The 14,122-nt window shown below is 48.2% G+C and overlaps 1 protein-coding gene across 1 annotated transcript in view; it reads left to right on the plus strand.

The window, feature by feature from the left end:
- The window catches only part of LOC113900848 (translation initiation factor IF-2-like), a 168,743-nt gene that overhangs the window by 35,743 nt on the left and 118,878 nt on the right, over positions 1 to 14,122 (plus strand). Inside the window, exon 3 of the mRNA XM_027554466.1 lies at positions 9,345 to 9,752. Within this exon, the coding sequence (XP_027410267.1) occupies positions 9,345 to 9,612 (268 nt within the window). The 3' untranslated portion in view covers positions 9,613 to 9,752. The remainder of the gene's footprint in view (positions 1 to 9,344; positions 9,753 to 14,122) is intronic.

Below are 14,122 nucleotides of genomic sequence, written 5' to 3' on the forward strand. Positions count from 1 at the left end.
ATGGAGATGCAAAGAGTAGCTTGATTGTTGCTGAGGGATTGGGAGGGAATGAGTGACTGTGAATGGCGGTAGAGTTTCTACGTGGGGTCAGGAAAACAGTGGTGGTGATGGATGTACAAGTCTATGAATTTAGGAAAAAATCACTGAATTGCACTTTAAATGGGTGAATTGTGTGGAATGTGAATTACATTTCAATAAAGCTCTTAATATTGATTAGTTAAACGAGAGTAAGAGTACCCCTGGCTCTCTGATGGTGGCATGACTGAACAGGCCATTCAGAGTGGGTGTGAATAAAAGGCTAGCTTTGGCTGGATGTGAATGAAAAGGCCTCCATCCCTCTCTCCTTCTCTCTTCATCCCTTTCTCCTTCCCTTCTTCACTTAACTCTTTTCTCAGAATTCTTCTAGAGACCCCCAACCCAGAGATAAGGTAGACAGACCCTTCATCCTCAAAGAGCTATGTCTGGGGGCAGAGCAGGGTGGAAAGAAGATACGGAAATGGTGAGCACAGTCAAGACTGAACCTAACTTCCTGGGCATCGATAGAGTGTCCTGGGGATTCTGGCAAGAGAGATCGTCTTTGTGAGGAGAAGTGCCTTTGGTCAGAGCAAACGCTGGTCTGGTTCTTCATTGGTATTCCAGTTCAACAGTCACTGTGCGTGGTACTCAGGAAACAGACGAATAAGACAGTGTGCGCCCAAGGGGTGGGTGGGACATGTGACCCAACTGTGGTAGGAGCTGGGAGTGGGCTACTGTGGATAGGGGCAGTGTTGTGGGGTGGTGGTCCTGAGTGGTTTCCTACGCAGTCAGTGCCAGAAAGATGAGACTGCTTGTCTTGGCAGAGCAGAGAGACCTTGCAGGGGGCTCAGTTTGGGGCGGGCCACACAGCCTTCCTGGCCGCCCCAAGGCAGCTTGGCAGCGTCCTCCCCGCCCCGGGGCAGGGGATCTGCTGCGAACTTCTGGCTGGGAGCGGATTGAGGCCGGAAGGGCTCCTCCGCTGAGGCACGGGTTTTTCCCTCGCTCGGGTGTGGTGGCCTACTCCCCAGAAGTGAGCTGGTCACCCCTTCTCCCTCCGGCGAGGCGCGCGGTCCAGGCGGGAGCGTCTGCAGGCGGGAAGGCTCGCCGGCGAGCCCCGGGCGCAGTACGGGATGCTCGCCGCTAGAGGGAGCGCCGCGTCGTTCTCCGCCACCGCGTGGGCTCCCAGCTGCAGCCGGACCTGGCGGCCGCCGGGGCTTGGGGTTTCTTGGGGAACGCGCTCCTTGGACCTTTACCATGTAACGATTTCTCAGAAGCCGCTGGACTCAAGCATCCTCAGTGTTGTTTGTCGAGAATTTGCAGAGCCCTTGAGTACGGGATGCGGCCTCAGGCCTGTTGCAAACCCTGGTGGTGGTGGTGGAGAGGGTGTCGGGGGCCGCGGCGGGGATTCTGGCGGCTCTCAGCAACTGTCCTTTGCTCCCCGTGTCCGAGGACCTGGCAAAGGCTTCCTGTGTCCCCCGCGGGGAGCTTGCCCTGGCCCTCGGAGCTGCAAGGGACAGGCCCCGTGTTCTGCGCAGATTCTCAGCTCTCTGCCACCTGGGGGGGAAAAAAAAGTTTAGTGCTTCATAGGAGGGAGGGATGAGGAGCAGGTTTAGGAAAAAACAGGCCGGGCTGGGAGGATGAGTAGTAGCTGGTGTCAGAGACCTGGGGACAGGGTCTCCTGATGTTGCAAACGCGGCGCCCCTGGAGCTGATGAGCACCGTGGGGGTGGGTCAGAGAGGCAGCTCCCAAGTTTCGCAAGAATGGCTCCGCTGTGGCCTTTTTGGCATGGCCCTCAGGTCAAGGGCAGCAAAAGGTTACTTGTGCATGCCCCTAATTCCCGGCCACGAAGCTCTCCCACGAGTTCAGGTCAGACTGGCCTCCTGTGGTGACAACTGGTGGCTGCCATCTCTGGAGGCAGGGCTGGGACAGGACAGGAAGTGCAGGTCACAAAGACCTGGTCCTTGGCCACCACCATCATGGCTGCATCCTTAGGCCACATCCTCGACCTTTGGCTGACTCAGGCTCTGGTGGCGGTGGGAGAGGTTGAGGGCTTGTTCTCTCCCTCTAGCCCTGACTCCTGGGTTTAGTAGACAGACTGTCCTTCGCAGTCCCTAGACACCGGCAGCAGAGGGGTGATCGGGGGCCGGACGTGCTGCCGGAAGCCGGCGCACCGTCTGCTGTGGGAGCAGGCCAGAGCCGGCCTGCTGAGGCTCCTGTCTCTGCCGTGGTTAATACTGGTGATTACCATGGTTACCTGAGGCTGGAAGCTCTGACAGGCAAAGGCAGAGCTGGAGAAGGATGTCCTCTTCCTGCTCGGAGCCACATGACGGCCTCGGCCTCCCTGGGCGGTGTTCTCCTGTCAAATGTAAGAGCCAGGACCAGAGAAGACATTCTGCCACTGTTCAGCCGATCCATGCAGCATCCATCACCAAGCATCGAGAGCCTTTGGGGGCCCGGTCCTGAGCACAGTCAATGTCAGGGCGGCAGAAGGGGCGTGTTGACTCTGCCCTTGTTCTGTTCAGTCTTGGGAGGACAGAGAGATAGGAAGAGATGGTTTTTGGGTCCTCCGGGAACTCTGGGTCTGAGGAGGGATGCCTTTAGAGGACGAGGTGCAGAACGCAGCCTGGACTCTCGGGGATGCAAGGATCACTTTCTGGGCCTGGGTTCCAGTGCCAGATAGAGGCTGCGATCGCCCCCTCTCCACATAGGGTGCTGGCCGGGGAGGCAGGACACCTGCTCTGCCGGTGGTTATGCGCTCCAGCTCCTGCTGGGTCCTGATTTCTCCATCTGCAAAATGGGGTTAATGATTACTAATCCCCCACCTACTTCAAGTCTGTGGGGAGGATTTTTTAAATGAATAATTTTGTGCATTGAAATGAGCCAACAGATTTCAAGCCTTTGGAGAAAAGGCCTTATTTATTATTATCATCAACTCACTGAGCAGAAATTCCAGTTATCTCCTTTGTTGCCTCTCCAGTGCTGCATGAACTGAGAGCCATATTACCGTGGTGAGATGACAGGGCTCTGCACAGCCACCCAAATCCTAGCCCTCGGTGTTCCTGGAGGGGGCTGGGGAGGCTGAGTGGGGCTTCCTCTGAGCTCCAAGGGGATTCTAGGGGCAAGAGCGGAGCAGGGACTTCCTATTCAAACACTATAGCAGAAGTCTGAGGCCTCTCCACCAGGTGCCTGGCCTGGGCTATGAGAGCTGGAGAAGGAAGCAGGAGCAGAGGGTGGAGGAGAACCGCTCTGAAGCTCTTTTGCTTTGGTTCATTATCACTATGGGGCTTCCCTGGTGGCTCAGATGGTAAAGACTCTGCCTGCAATGTTAGGAGACCCGGGTTTGATCCCTGGGTTGGGAAGATCGCCTGGAGGAGGAAATGGCAACCCACTCCAGTACTCTTGCCTGGAGAATTCTATGGACAGAGGAGCCTGGCGGGCTACAGCCCGTGGGGTCGCAAAGAGTCGGACACAATGGAGTGACTAACACTTTCACTTTCATTATCACTACATGTTGACTTAAAAAATGAGAAAATGGAGATAAGCAAAAAAGGGAGAATGAAGAAAGAAAATCACTTATATTAAATTAATTAAATTCTAATGCTCAGTTTTGGTAAAGTGACTCTCATAGGAGGTCCCTGTAAATATCCAAGAGAGTGAATAAACTCAGAAGACTGTGATCTGTCTGATAAGTATCTGCTAAGTTTCTACAAATATAAAAATTACGTATATATATATTAAATACATAACGCAATTTTTATTTTTTTTTGGAGTATAATTGCTTTACAATGTTGTGTTAGTTTCTGTTGTATAGCAAAGTAAATCAGCTATATATCTGGGGCTTCTCTGGTGGCTTAGCTGATAAATAATCTGCCTGTAATGTGGGAAACCTGGGTTCGATCCCTGGGTTGGGAAGATCCCCTGGAGAAGGGAACAGCTACCCACTCCAGTATGCTGGCCTAGAGGATTCCATGGATTATATAGTCCATGGTGTCACAAAGAGCTGGACACGACTGAGCGACTTTCACACACACACACATATTCCCTTCCTCAGGCGTGTGCCTCTGGCTGCCCGCCCCCATCCCACCCATCTAGGTCATCACAGAGCACGGAGCTGGGCTCCCTGAACTATATAGCGTCTCCCCACTAGCCATACATGGTGGTGTGTGTATAGCAATGCTGTTCTCTCCATTCATCCGACTCTCCTCTCCCTACCCCCCAAGTCCACATTTCCATTCTCTATTCCTGCCCTGCAAATAGGTCCATCAGTAACATTTTTCTAGGTTCCATATAAAAGATTATACTTTTAAAGAAAAAAGCTAATGTGATTTTCGGTTCACTCTTAAATGGAGAGGAAGGTACAGAGAGCTCCCACATATTCTGTGCCCCCCTCCCCCCACATGCACAGCCTCCCCCATGATCAACCTCCCCGAGGGGACAGGTGTTACTGTTGATGAACCTATACTGATGCATCATTATCACTCAAAGCCCATGGTTTACATCAGGGTTCACTTCTGGTGTATACTCTATGGATTTGGAAACATGCATAATGACATGCAGGGCTTTCCTGGTGACTCAGTGGTAAAGAATCCACCTGCCATGCAGGAGACTCGGGTTCAATCCTTGGGTGGGGAAGATCCTCTGGAGAAGAGACACTCTAGTATTCTTGCCTGGGAAATCCCATGGTCAGAGGAGCCTGGCAGGCTACAGTCCATGGGGTCACAAAGCATCAGACGTGACTTAGTGACTGAACAACAACGTAATGACATACGCCCACTCTTATAGTGCCATACAGTTTCACTGCCCTAAAAATCCTGTTTTCTGTCAGACTTTTCTCCCCCTCTCTATATCAGCACATAGAAATGCTCTGTCCATTTTAGTAATAAATAATATAGAAAAGGCAGAGGAACCAGAGATCAAATTGCCAACATCCGTTGGATCATCGAAAAAACAAGAGAGTTCTAGGAAAACATCTACTTCTGCTTTCTTGACTATACCAAAGCCTTTCACTGTGTAGATCACAATAAACTGGAAAATTCTGAAAGAGATGGGAATACCAGACCACCCTACCTGCCTCCTGAGAAACCTGTATGCAGGTCAGGAAGCAACAGTTACAACTGGACATGGAACAACAGACTGGTTCCAAATAGGAAAAGGAGTATTTCAAGGCTGTATATTGTCACCCTGCTTACTTAACTTCTATGCAGAGTACATCATGAGAAACGCTGGGCTGGAAGAAGCGCAAGTTGGAATAGAGATTGCTGGGAGAAATATCAATAACCTCAGATATGCAGATGACACCACCCTTCTGGCAGAAAGTGAAGAAGAACTAAAGAGCCTCTTGATAAAAGTGAAAAAGGAGAGAGAAAAAGTTGGCTTAAAGCTCAGCATTCAGAAAACTAAGATCATGGCATCTGGTCCCATCACTTCATGGCAAATAGATGGGGAAACAATGGAAACAGTGGCTGACTTTATTTTTCTGGGCTCCAAAATCACTGCAGATGGTGACTGCAGCCATGAAATTAAAAGATGCATACTCCTTGGAAGGAAAGTTATGATCAACCTAGATAGCATATTAAAAAGCAGAGACATCACTTTCAACAAAGGTCCATCTAGTCAAGGCTATGGTTTTTCCAGTGGTCATGTATGGATGTGAAAGTTGGACTATAAAGAAAGCTGAGTGTAGAAGAATTGATGCTTTTGAACTGTGGTCCTGGAGAAGACTCTTGAGAGTCCCTTGGACTGCAAGGAGATCCAACCAGTCCATTCTGAAGGAGATCAGTCCTCGGTATTCATTGGAAGGACTGATGTTGAAGCTGAAACTCCAATACTTTGGCCACCTGATGTGAAGAGCTGACTCATTTGAAAAGACCCTGATGCTGGGAAAGATTGAGGGCAGGAGGAGAAGGGGACGACAAAGGATGAAATGGTTGGATGGCATCACCGACTCAATAGACATGGGTGTGAGTGGACTCCGGGAATTGGTGATGGACAGGGAGGCCTGGCATGCTGCGGTTCATGGGGTCGCAAAGAGTCGTACACAACTGAGTGACTGAACTGCACTGAGCTGAATATATTTTTAAAGATAGGATTATACCATACATATTGATTTAAAACCTGTTTTCTCTCTGAAAAGTGTAATGAGGATAACAAGTTTGAAATACCTCCTTCTTGATCACTTGGGTTTGACCCTTGAAGTCTTTGTATTACTCAGGCAAGATCAGGAGGCTGAAGTAAGGAAGAAGGACATGACAGGATGAAGGCAGAATCTTCCTGAGGCTGGGTGAGGGAAGAGGCAGAGAAAAGCAAGGAATAAGACGGAGCATCCTTTGGTCCTCTCTTTACCTCTGTGATGCTGGAGAAGACTCTTGAGAATCCCTTGGACTGCAAGGAGATCAAACCAGTCAATCCTAATGGAAATCAACCCTGGATATTCACTGGAAGGACTGATGCTGAAGCTGAAACTCCAATACTTTGGCCACCTGATGGAAAGTACTGACTCATTGGAAAAGACCCTGATGCTGGGAAAGATTGAAGGCAGGAGGAGAAGGGGATACAGAGGATTAGATGGTTGGATGGTACCACCAACTTGATGGACATGAGTTTGAGTAAGCTCTGGGAGTTGGTGATGGACAGGGAAGCCTGGTGTGCTGCAGTCCATGGGGTTGCAAAGAGTTGGACATGATGAAGTGACTGAACTGAACTGAACTTACCTCTGTTCTCCACAAAAGCTGTGCCCACCCCCAGGTGTGGGCCTCATCATTACCCTCTTTTCCAGAGTACCTTTCTCCTTGGGGAAGGTCACTCACTGAAAAAATAGGTGCTTTCTGGGGAAAGTACACCTGTATCAGTATCTCTATCTATCTGTATAATTTATATCTATTGATATCTATATCTATCTATCTATATTTTTTTGGTCAGGTGAGCCTTTCCAGGTCTTCCTGGCCTCCTAGCAGATCAGCAGGTATCTCCTGCATATATAAGAACCCTCCTGCATGTGGGCTTTTGTAACTTTCAGCCTCTGATTGTCCATAGCACTTCCTCTGCCTGTCTCATCTGTGCTGACAGCTACTCCTTTATCCCTATAGGTCAAATTCTCAAGTGTCCTTGCACCGGCTCTGCTCAAAGGGCCCCCTACTTCCTCACTGGTCCTCTGGTCTCCTCCCATCCTGTCTCTGTGGTCCAGACCTGTGTGGTGGCCCATGGTGATGGCTGATGGAGAAGGTGGAAGCAGGGCTACCGCAGTGGGCAGAGCACCAGCCCACCAAGTGGGGGTCACATGCACACGTTGGCAAGTCTGGCAGAAACACAGCACAGAGCCCTCCACCTCCCTGTTGGACAAGACTCCAGGGGTGTCTGGTAACTGCAGGTGGGCTCCGGCTCATCTAGTTAGGATAGTGCTTTGCATTTCTGTTTCCGAGGGTGTGGTTTGTACCCCAGTTGCTCATCACCCAGGATATGTTCCTCGACACTGGGCTGGCTGTTTAGGAAGAACTGAACTATTTGTTCCTGAAAATCATGGCTGCTGAAGGTTCTGCTTTAAAGTTCTTCTGTCAGAGTTTTGTACTTCTTCTATCTCAGGTGATGTGCCTGAGGGTCTCTGCTGCTCACCTGAGTCACATTTCCTCCTGGCCTGACCCATGTTGGAGGCACAGAGCTGCCAGAAAAAGCTGGCTATTGACCAACAGGCTGGATCATGGGACACATATTTACAAAGAGAAACTCAGTTGGGACGGCATCAAGTTCTCCAGCTGGGCCTTCTTTCCACCAACGACTGCACGGATCCACATGCACAGATATACACACTCAGATGCACACACTCGGAATGCCAGGGAGCTCGTTCAAGATCCACGTCGCATCATGCCCTTTGCTGCTTAAAGCATCAACCTCTCAGAATTAACCCTGCTGCCTTCACGGCCAAACAGACCTGCTGACCTTCCGCCTGTTCTTTGTGCCTCTCCCCTGTTCCCCAGGCCTTGCCACATAGCCTGCCTTCAGCTGCCTTCGCATCTCCATCCTTCATCCCCAAGGGCTGCCTCCTGCCCAGACAGCTTTCAGGGGTCCTCTTTGCCCTCTTCCTGTTGGCTCTCTTCCTGGGCTTCAGGATTCACCTTTTTGGAGTGGCCTTCCCCTGCCACACTATCTCACATAGCTTTCCCTCTTCCTTCTTCCCACTGTCTATTCCATTTTCTAATTTTTTTGTCTCTTTACTTATTTCTTCTCTCTCTGTCCAAGTAGCCTCCATGAGAGCCAGGACCATGTGTGCCAACTTTGTTGACCACTGTGTCCCCAGCACCTGGCAGAAGCAGGTCGTGTCACAAACACTCCATATGCAGTTGACCAACGAGTGGTTTAGCAACACTTGTAAGAGAGTCTTGACTTGAGATGATTTTAAGCTCAACCTGAGTGGTCCCTCTCTGGGAAGGGGAAAAGGATCACCCCACTCTGCTAACACAAATGTTGTGGTTCTGGAGTTCTGGGCTGGGTTCTCAATATAAGAAATGCATAACCAAGAGCACTTGCCTGGAGGAGACTGACTGCAAACCATGGGCTTTGAGGGAAAGACACTCAGGGCTTTTCACTCGGAAAAGGAAAGGCTTAGGTGATACCCTAAGAGCTGGCCACTAACATCTGAGGCATTGCCGTACTGTAGAGGCTCATTTTGTGTGCTTGGAATGGGTTTCTTTGAAGGATGTGGCCTCCCATCATGGGAGCTGTTACTAAAAACTTCCCTTGGTGAAGATGTAGGACTAAGTGGCATTTAAAGTTACTTTCAGTCCCACATCCAAAAATATCTTTGTTGAGCTGCTCCTAATAGCCAGGGGTAGATAGGAAGAGCAAGCAACTTCTGTTCTGCAGGATTTATTGCCTCCCTGGGAAGAAGTTCTCTCTGACCCTGTGTGTGTGTGTGTATCTGTGGTGAGAGGATTGTTGTTGAACAAATCATCACTCAGTATCCCTTTCTCTTCCTCCTTGGGATAGTGTATATTTGTTTATTTGCCTCACTTACTTCCAGTGTGGCCATGTAACCAGTGTACAGAAGTGGGGGTGTGCCCAGGCTTGAATGTTTGGGTTTTCCCTCTGCTGCTCCTGCCTGCACCATGAGATCCATATATCCTGTGTAGTTCACAGTTCCATGATGGAGACATATATGGAGCACACCTAATCCAAGCCCAGCCGAGTCTAGCTAACTTATGGATCCAAGAGTGAAAAGAAAGAAATGTGTTGTAAGCCACTGAGATTTGAGGATTATTTGTTACACAGCAGTATCACAGCCAAGCCTGACTAATGAGTATTTATGTTTTGTTTTGTTTTTTCTCTCCTTTACATAGGACTGCTCCAGTACTCAAGTCTGAGATGCTGACTCTGATGCGTATCATTAAGGAATCAAAGTTTAGCGAACAGCTTCCACCCACTCCAGACTCCTTTCCACAACCTCTTCCTGGAGTGGGCATCTCCTACATTTATAGGACAATGTACCACATTGACAAATTTTGCCTTTTCCCCAACAAGCCACTTCACAGGCTGTCAGACCTGCCTGTTCCTGACAAGGGCTGTTCTTGTCGTGGGCGGACCTCAGTTTCAGGGGGACGGCGATGAGGCTGGAGCTCAGAGAGATGGAGAAGCCTCTGAAGCCGCAGCAGCAGGAGCAGAAGGCACAGCCGCAGGGCCCTCTGGAAAGAACAGAGAAGAGAAGTGGATGCTGCAGACCTGAGCCAGGATGTTCTCTGTGATGTCAGGTGAGCTGTGCCTCCCCCTCCAACCTACCCAGCACAGACACACTGGAAAGTGGCTTTTCAAATGCCTTTGACTCTTATCTCTCTTACATCACCCTCTGAAATGAAATCTCAAACACTTTAGTGGGGTTTGATGCAGAGAACAGTAAGCAGATGGAGGTTCAGGCAGAAACAGAGCAGGAGTCAAAAGCCCTGGAGAAAAGCATGAATGGGCTTGGAGAGGACAAATAAAATAGCAGAGACATTTATACAGGTCTCCCCTACCTCTCAGAACAAAACAATTATGAGATGAGAGAGGCATGGATGGGAGGAAATTCTTTCATTTTTCACATTGCAAGCTAGAGAGATCCAATAGCCTGTTTATGAAGAACAATAAAGAAGATACATGAACTCAGTAAAGAGGTTGTTACAAATATATCGGTGGCTTTGAAAGGCCAGGGTTTTCTCCCCCTTTTTGGATAAAGCTGTCAGCTAAGTATTAAGAGAATTTTTTTTTCTTTTTTTTGCTTTTGCCTTTTTTTTTTTTTTTCCAAAAAGCAATAACTGGCACCAGCAGTTTGTTACAATTGGCAGAAAGAGTTATCACTTTTATTTAGGATTTGGAAATGCAATCAAAGAGGGGCAGATTGGAGCTTGAATTAAATGAAGCTTAAACAAGCAAAAAGAAAAATCTCCGCTGGTCTTTTAAACAAACAAACACAAAAACTACAGTTCCTTGTTGTTAATTTGAAGCTATAAAAAATTTGACACTCACACTTGATAAAATGGTGCCAAGCTGTATGGTTGCTACTTCTTGTGTGTGTGTTAAGTATTGAATAGTCTGATTATTTTTAAGAGTAAAAACCCATTGTTTCCAGAAACTCTTTGGTTAGGACTTGACTAGCTTATTGCCTGAGAAGTCATGGTGAAGATTCATTCTGTTGGCTTTGGAAGAAATTATTCTTCCTGGGATAATTTAAAGAGACCAAAAAAAGCTGGGAGGATCAGTTCTGTTTAGCTGCCTGTTTTCACATTTGTTGTGTTTTGTGATTCCTGAATACCAAATTGCCCCCTGAAGTTGTCAAAACATTGCTATCTATGACTTGCCCTCTATTATTATTTCAATCCTCATACAGAAAGTCTTCATATTATCTGGTAACTTGCCTTATCTAGATCACAGCTTTAAGAATCAGAATAGACTGTGAAAAAAGTTCCCTTTGAGAAGATAAAAGAGATGTCACAAAATATTTGCTCTACATCTCAAGCATTTTACCTCCAAGTCTGTGTATTCATTCAAGTTCTTAAATTCCAGCTAGAGCAGCCCTCTTGTTTTCAAACCCAGAGTGAATTAGAAGTGAGGAGAGGTCCTTCTATGGGCTGGGGCCATGGGTAACAGCAGTGACAGTCTGGTAATAAGAGACAGAAAAACTACAAAATAGATGCAGAAGTCAAAAAACTCAGCAGTTTGATTCTACTTAGTAAAGGGGTAAATACTTTCCCAAGTGTGATGTTTAATTTTATGTGTCAACTCGATGGACCACCGGGTGCTTAGATATTCAGTCAGACCATATTCTGGATGTGTTCTGGGTATGTGAAGGGGTTTTGGATGAGATTAACATTTGAGCTGATAGACTGAGTAAAGCAGATTGCCCTCCCTGATGTGAGTGGGCCTCATCCAATCAGTTGGAGGTCTGAATAGAACAAAAAGGCTGACCTCCCTGTGAATAAGAAGGAATGCTTTTCTTCCTGACTGCCTTTGAATTGGGACATGGGCCTTCTCTCGCCTTTGGATTCAGACTGGAATTTACACCATTGGCTCTTCTGCTTCTTGGGCCTTTGAACTTGAAACAGAACTTTACTGTTGCTTTCCCCTGGATCTCCAGCTTGTAAATTTGTAGTTCTTGGGCCTTGTCAGCCTCTATAATGTCACTAAGCAATTCCTTATAATTCCTTCTAACCTCTCTCTCTATATATATATCCTATCTATCTGTCTGTCTGTCTGTCTATGTATCATCTCATCCTATTGGTCCGGCTTCTCTGGAGAACCCAGACTAGTAGACCAAGCCTTACTTTGGTCTTGGGGCTCCATGTGGTTGGACTGACGATGCTCACCTGTGTCATGAAGGGACGGTAAAGGGCTTCTCCTCTTATCACTCAGGCCTCAGGTCGGCTGTCCCTTCCCCTGGACCCTGTCCAGACACCAGCACTTGCGTCTGTTCTGCCAGCTCAGGGCAGTGCCTGTTTCAGGCTTTGAGCACCACTTTAGCTTCTAGAGTCTTCCCAGGTGGCTCAGATGGTAAAGTGTCTGCCTACAATGCGGGAGACCTAGGTTCGATCCCTGGGTCGGGAAGATTCCCTGGAGAAGGAAATGGCAGCCCACTCCAGTATTCTTGCCTGGAAAACCCCATGGACGGAGGAACCTGGTGCAGGCTGCAGTCCATGGGGTTGTGAAGAGTCGGACACGACCGAGCGACTTCACTTTCACTTTAGCTTCTAGAATGAGGGCCCGTGAGCGACTGGTTCTCTGCTGTTCCCCTGTGCCTACACACAGTAACTTACTGTCTATAAACCCTTATTGGGTGAACGAATGTTCTCTCTACCCTTTCACAATGGCATTGAGTCGAAATAGTTGACGACTTTTCTATAATGTGTTAAGGTTTAGAGAGAAAGCCCTCAGGCTTTGTAAACACCCTTTGTATCCCTGAGCCGGCCCTGCCTCCTGCCTCCCTTCCCCGCACTGGTGTGAAATGGTACACTTGGGCACCTTCAGTTGTAGTAAAAGATGTAGTTCAGGGAAGCAATGCCAACTGGATTTCCTCAATGAAACAATGCTACGATAATGGGTGAAATTTCTTATTCATAACTTTGTACAGAAACATTTGGTATTTAAATCCTGAGGTAGATATTGGCTTGGGATCAGCACTGCGGTTGAATCCTGCTTCTTCCAGCTGATGCTCTGTGACTATGGGCAGGTCCTTTCACCTCTGCAGGTCTCAGTCTCCTCATCTACTGAGTAGGAGAAAAAAAAATACTTCACAAGGCAGTTCTGAGGATTAACTCAGTAATGTATGCAAAGTAGCTTGTGTATTACCTGGCACATAATAAGCGCTCAATAAGTTTTAATTCCCTCTCTCCTTTCTCCTTTTTCCAGTTCAATCAAGGATTATGATAGATGTGTTTCCCTCTGCAGTGTAAAGCTTTTAAAAGTGCATATAAATCAATTAAATAGGCCAATGAAATAATTGATCATATAACATTTGTTTAAGAGATCCTGGGGCGAGGGACAGAAGATTAGGGGCTTGTGGAAACCTTGAGGGAGCTCCTAGGAGCAGGCAGGTCAGACGGGGATCCTGTGCCGTGGCTGTGCACCCCTGCTCCGAATTCGGGGAGAAAGAGCAGGTGGTGCGGTGAGCTGTGACTTATTTATAATTCAGAAGAGTGACTGTGACGGTCCCGGCTGCTGGGTGGGCCCCGTAAGGAAAAGGCGAAATGATCCAAAGAGGCACTGAAATGGCATCTGGCCTGCCTTCTGAATGCGACATTTGTGAATTAATCTCAGTGAGGGCAGAAGATAAGCCAGGTGACCCAGTTCTAAACATCTCACCACTTGCCTGTGGTGAAGAGAAAGGCACATTTGCAGGCCCCCTTCCCCCTCTTTCTGCTTCTGTGGGTGAACCTGGTGAGCAGGAGCCTCCGGGCCGTATTTGGAGAACTCTGGAGACACCGTTACTTGGGGGTGGAGTGCCGTATGCCACAGACAGAGTGGAAGGAGATCGAGAGCTGTAAGGGGTGTTCATTCAGTGGCGAGAGAATGGCCTCGAATGTGATTCAGATTCTAGGCAATTCTATGGTTGCCAAGGGGTGGGGGAGGATGGGGGAAGGGATAGTTAGGGAGTTTGGGATGGACATGTACACACTGCTGTATTTAAAATGGGTAACCAGCAAGGGTCTACTGTGTAACACAGGGAACAGACTCAATGTCATGTGGCAGCCTGGATGGGAGGAGAGTCTGGGGGAGAATGGATACGTGTCTATGTACGGCTGAGTCCCTTTGCTATCTACCTGAAACTGTCACAACATTGTTTATCAGCTATATGACAATATAAAATTAAAAAGTTAAGAAAAACTAGAGCATCTCTTGGGCTTCCCGGGTGGCGCTAGTGGTAAAGAATCTGCCTGCCAATGCAGGAGACACAGGAGACATGGTTTCGATTCCTGGGTCGGGAAGATCCCCTGGAGAAGCGCATAACAACCCACTCCAGTATTCTTGCCTGGAGAATCCCATGGACAGAGGAGTCGGGTAGGCTACAGTTCACAGGATTGCAAAAGAGACACGACTGAAGCAACTGAGCATGCAGAACATGTCTTGCTCTCGAGGAGGACAGGGGAAATTC

The sequence above is a fragment of the Bos indicus x Bos taurus genome, chromosome 11, assembly GCF_003369695.1.
Source record: "Bos indicus x Bos taurus breed Angus x Brahman F1 hybrid chromosome 11, Bos_hybrid_MaternalHap_v2.0, whole genome shotgun sequence".
NCBI classification, from domain to species: Eukaryota; Metazoa; Chordata; class Mammalia; order Artiodactyla; family Bovidae; genus Bos; species Bos indicus x Bos taurus.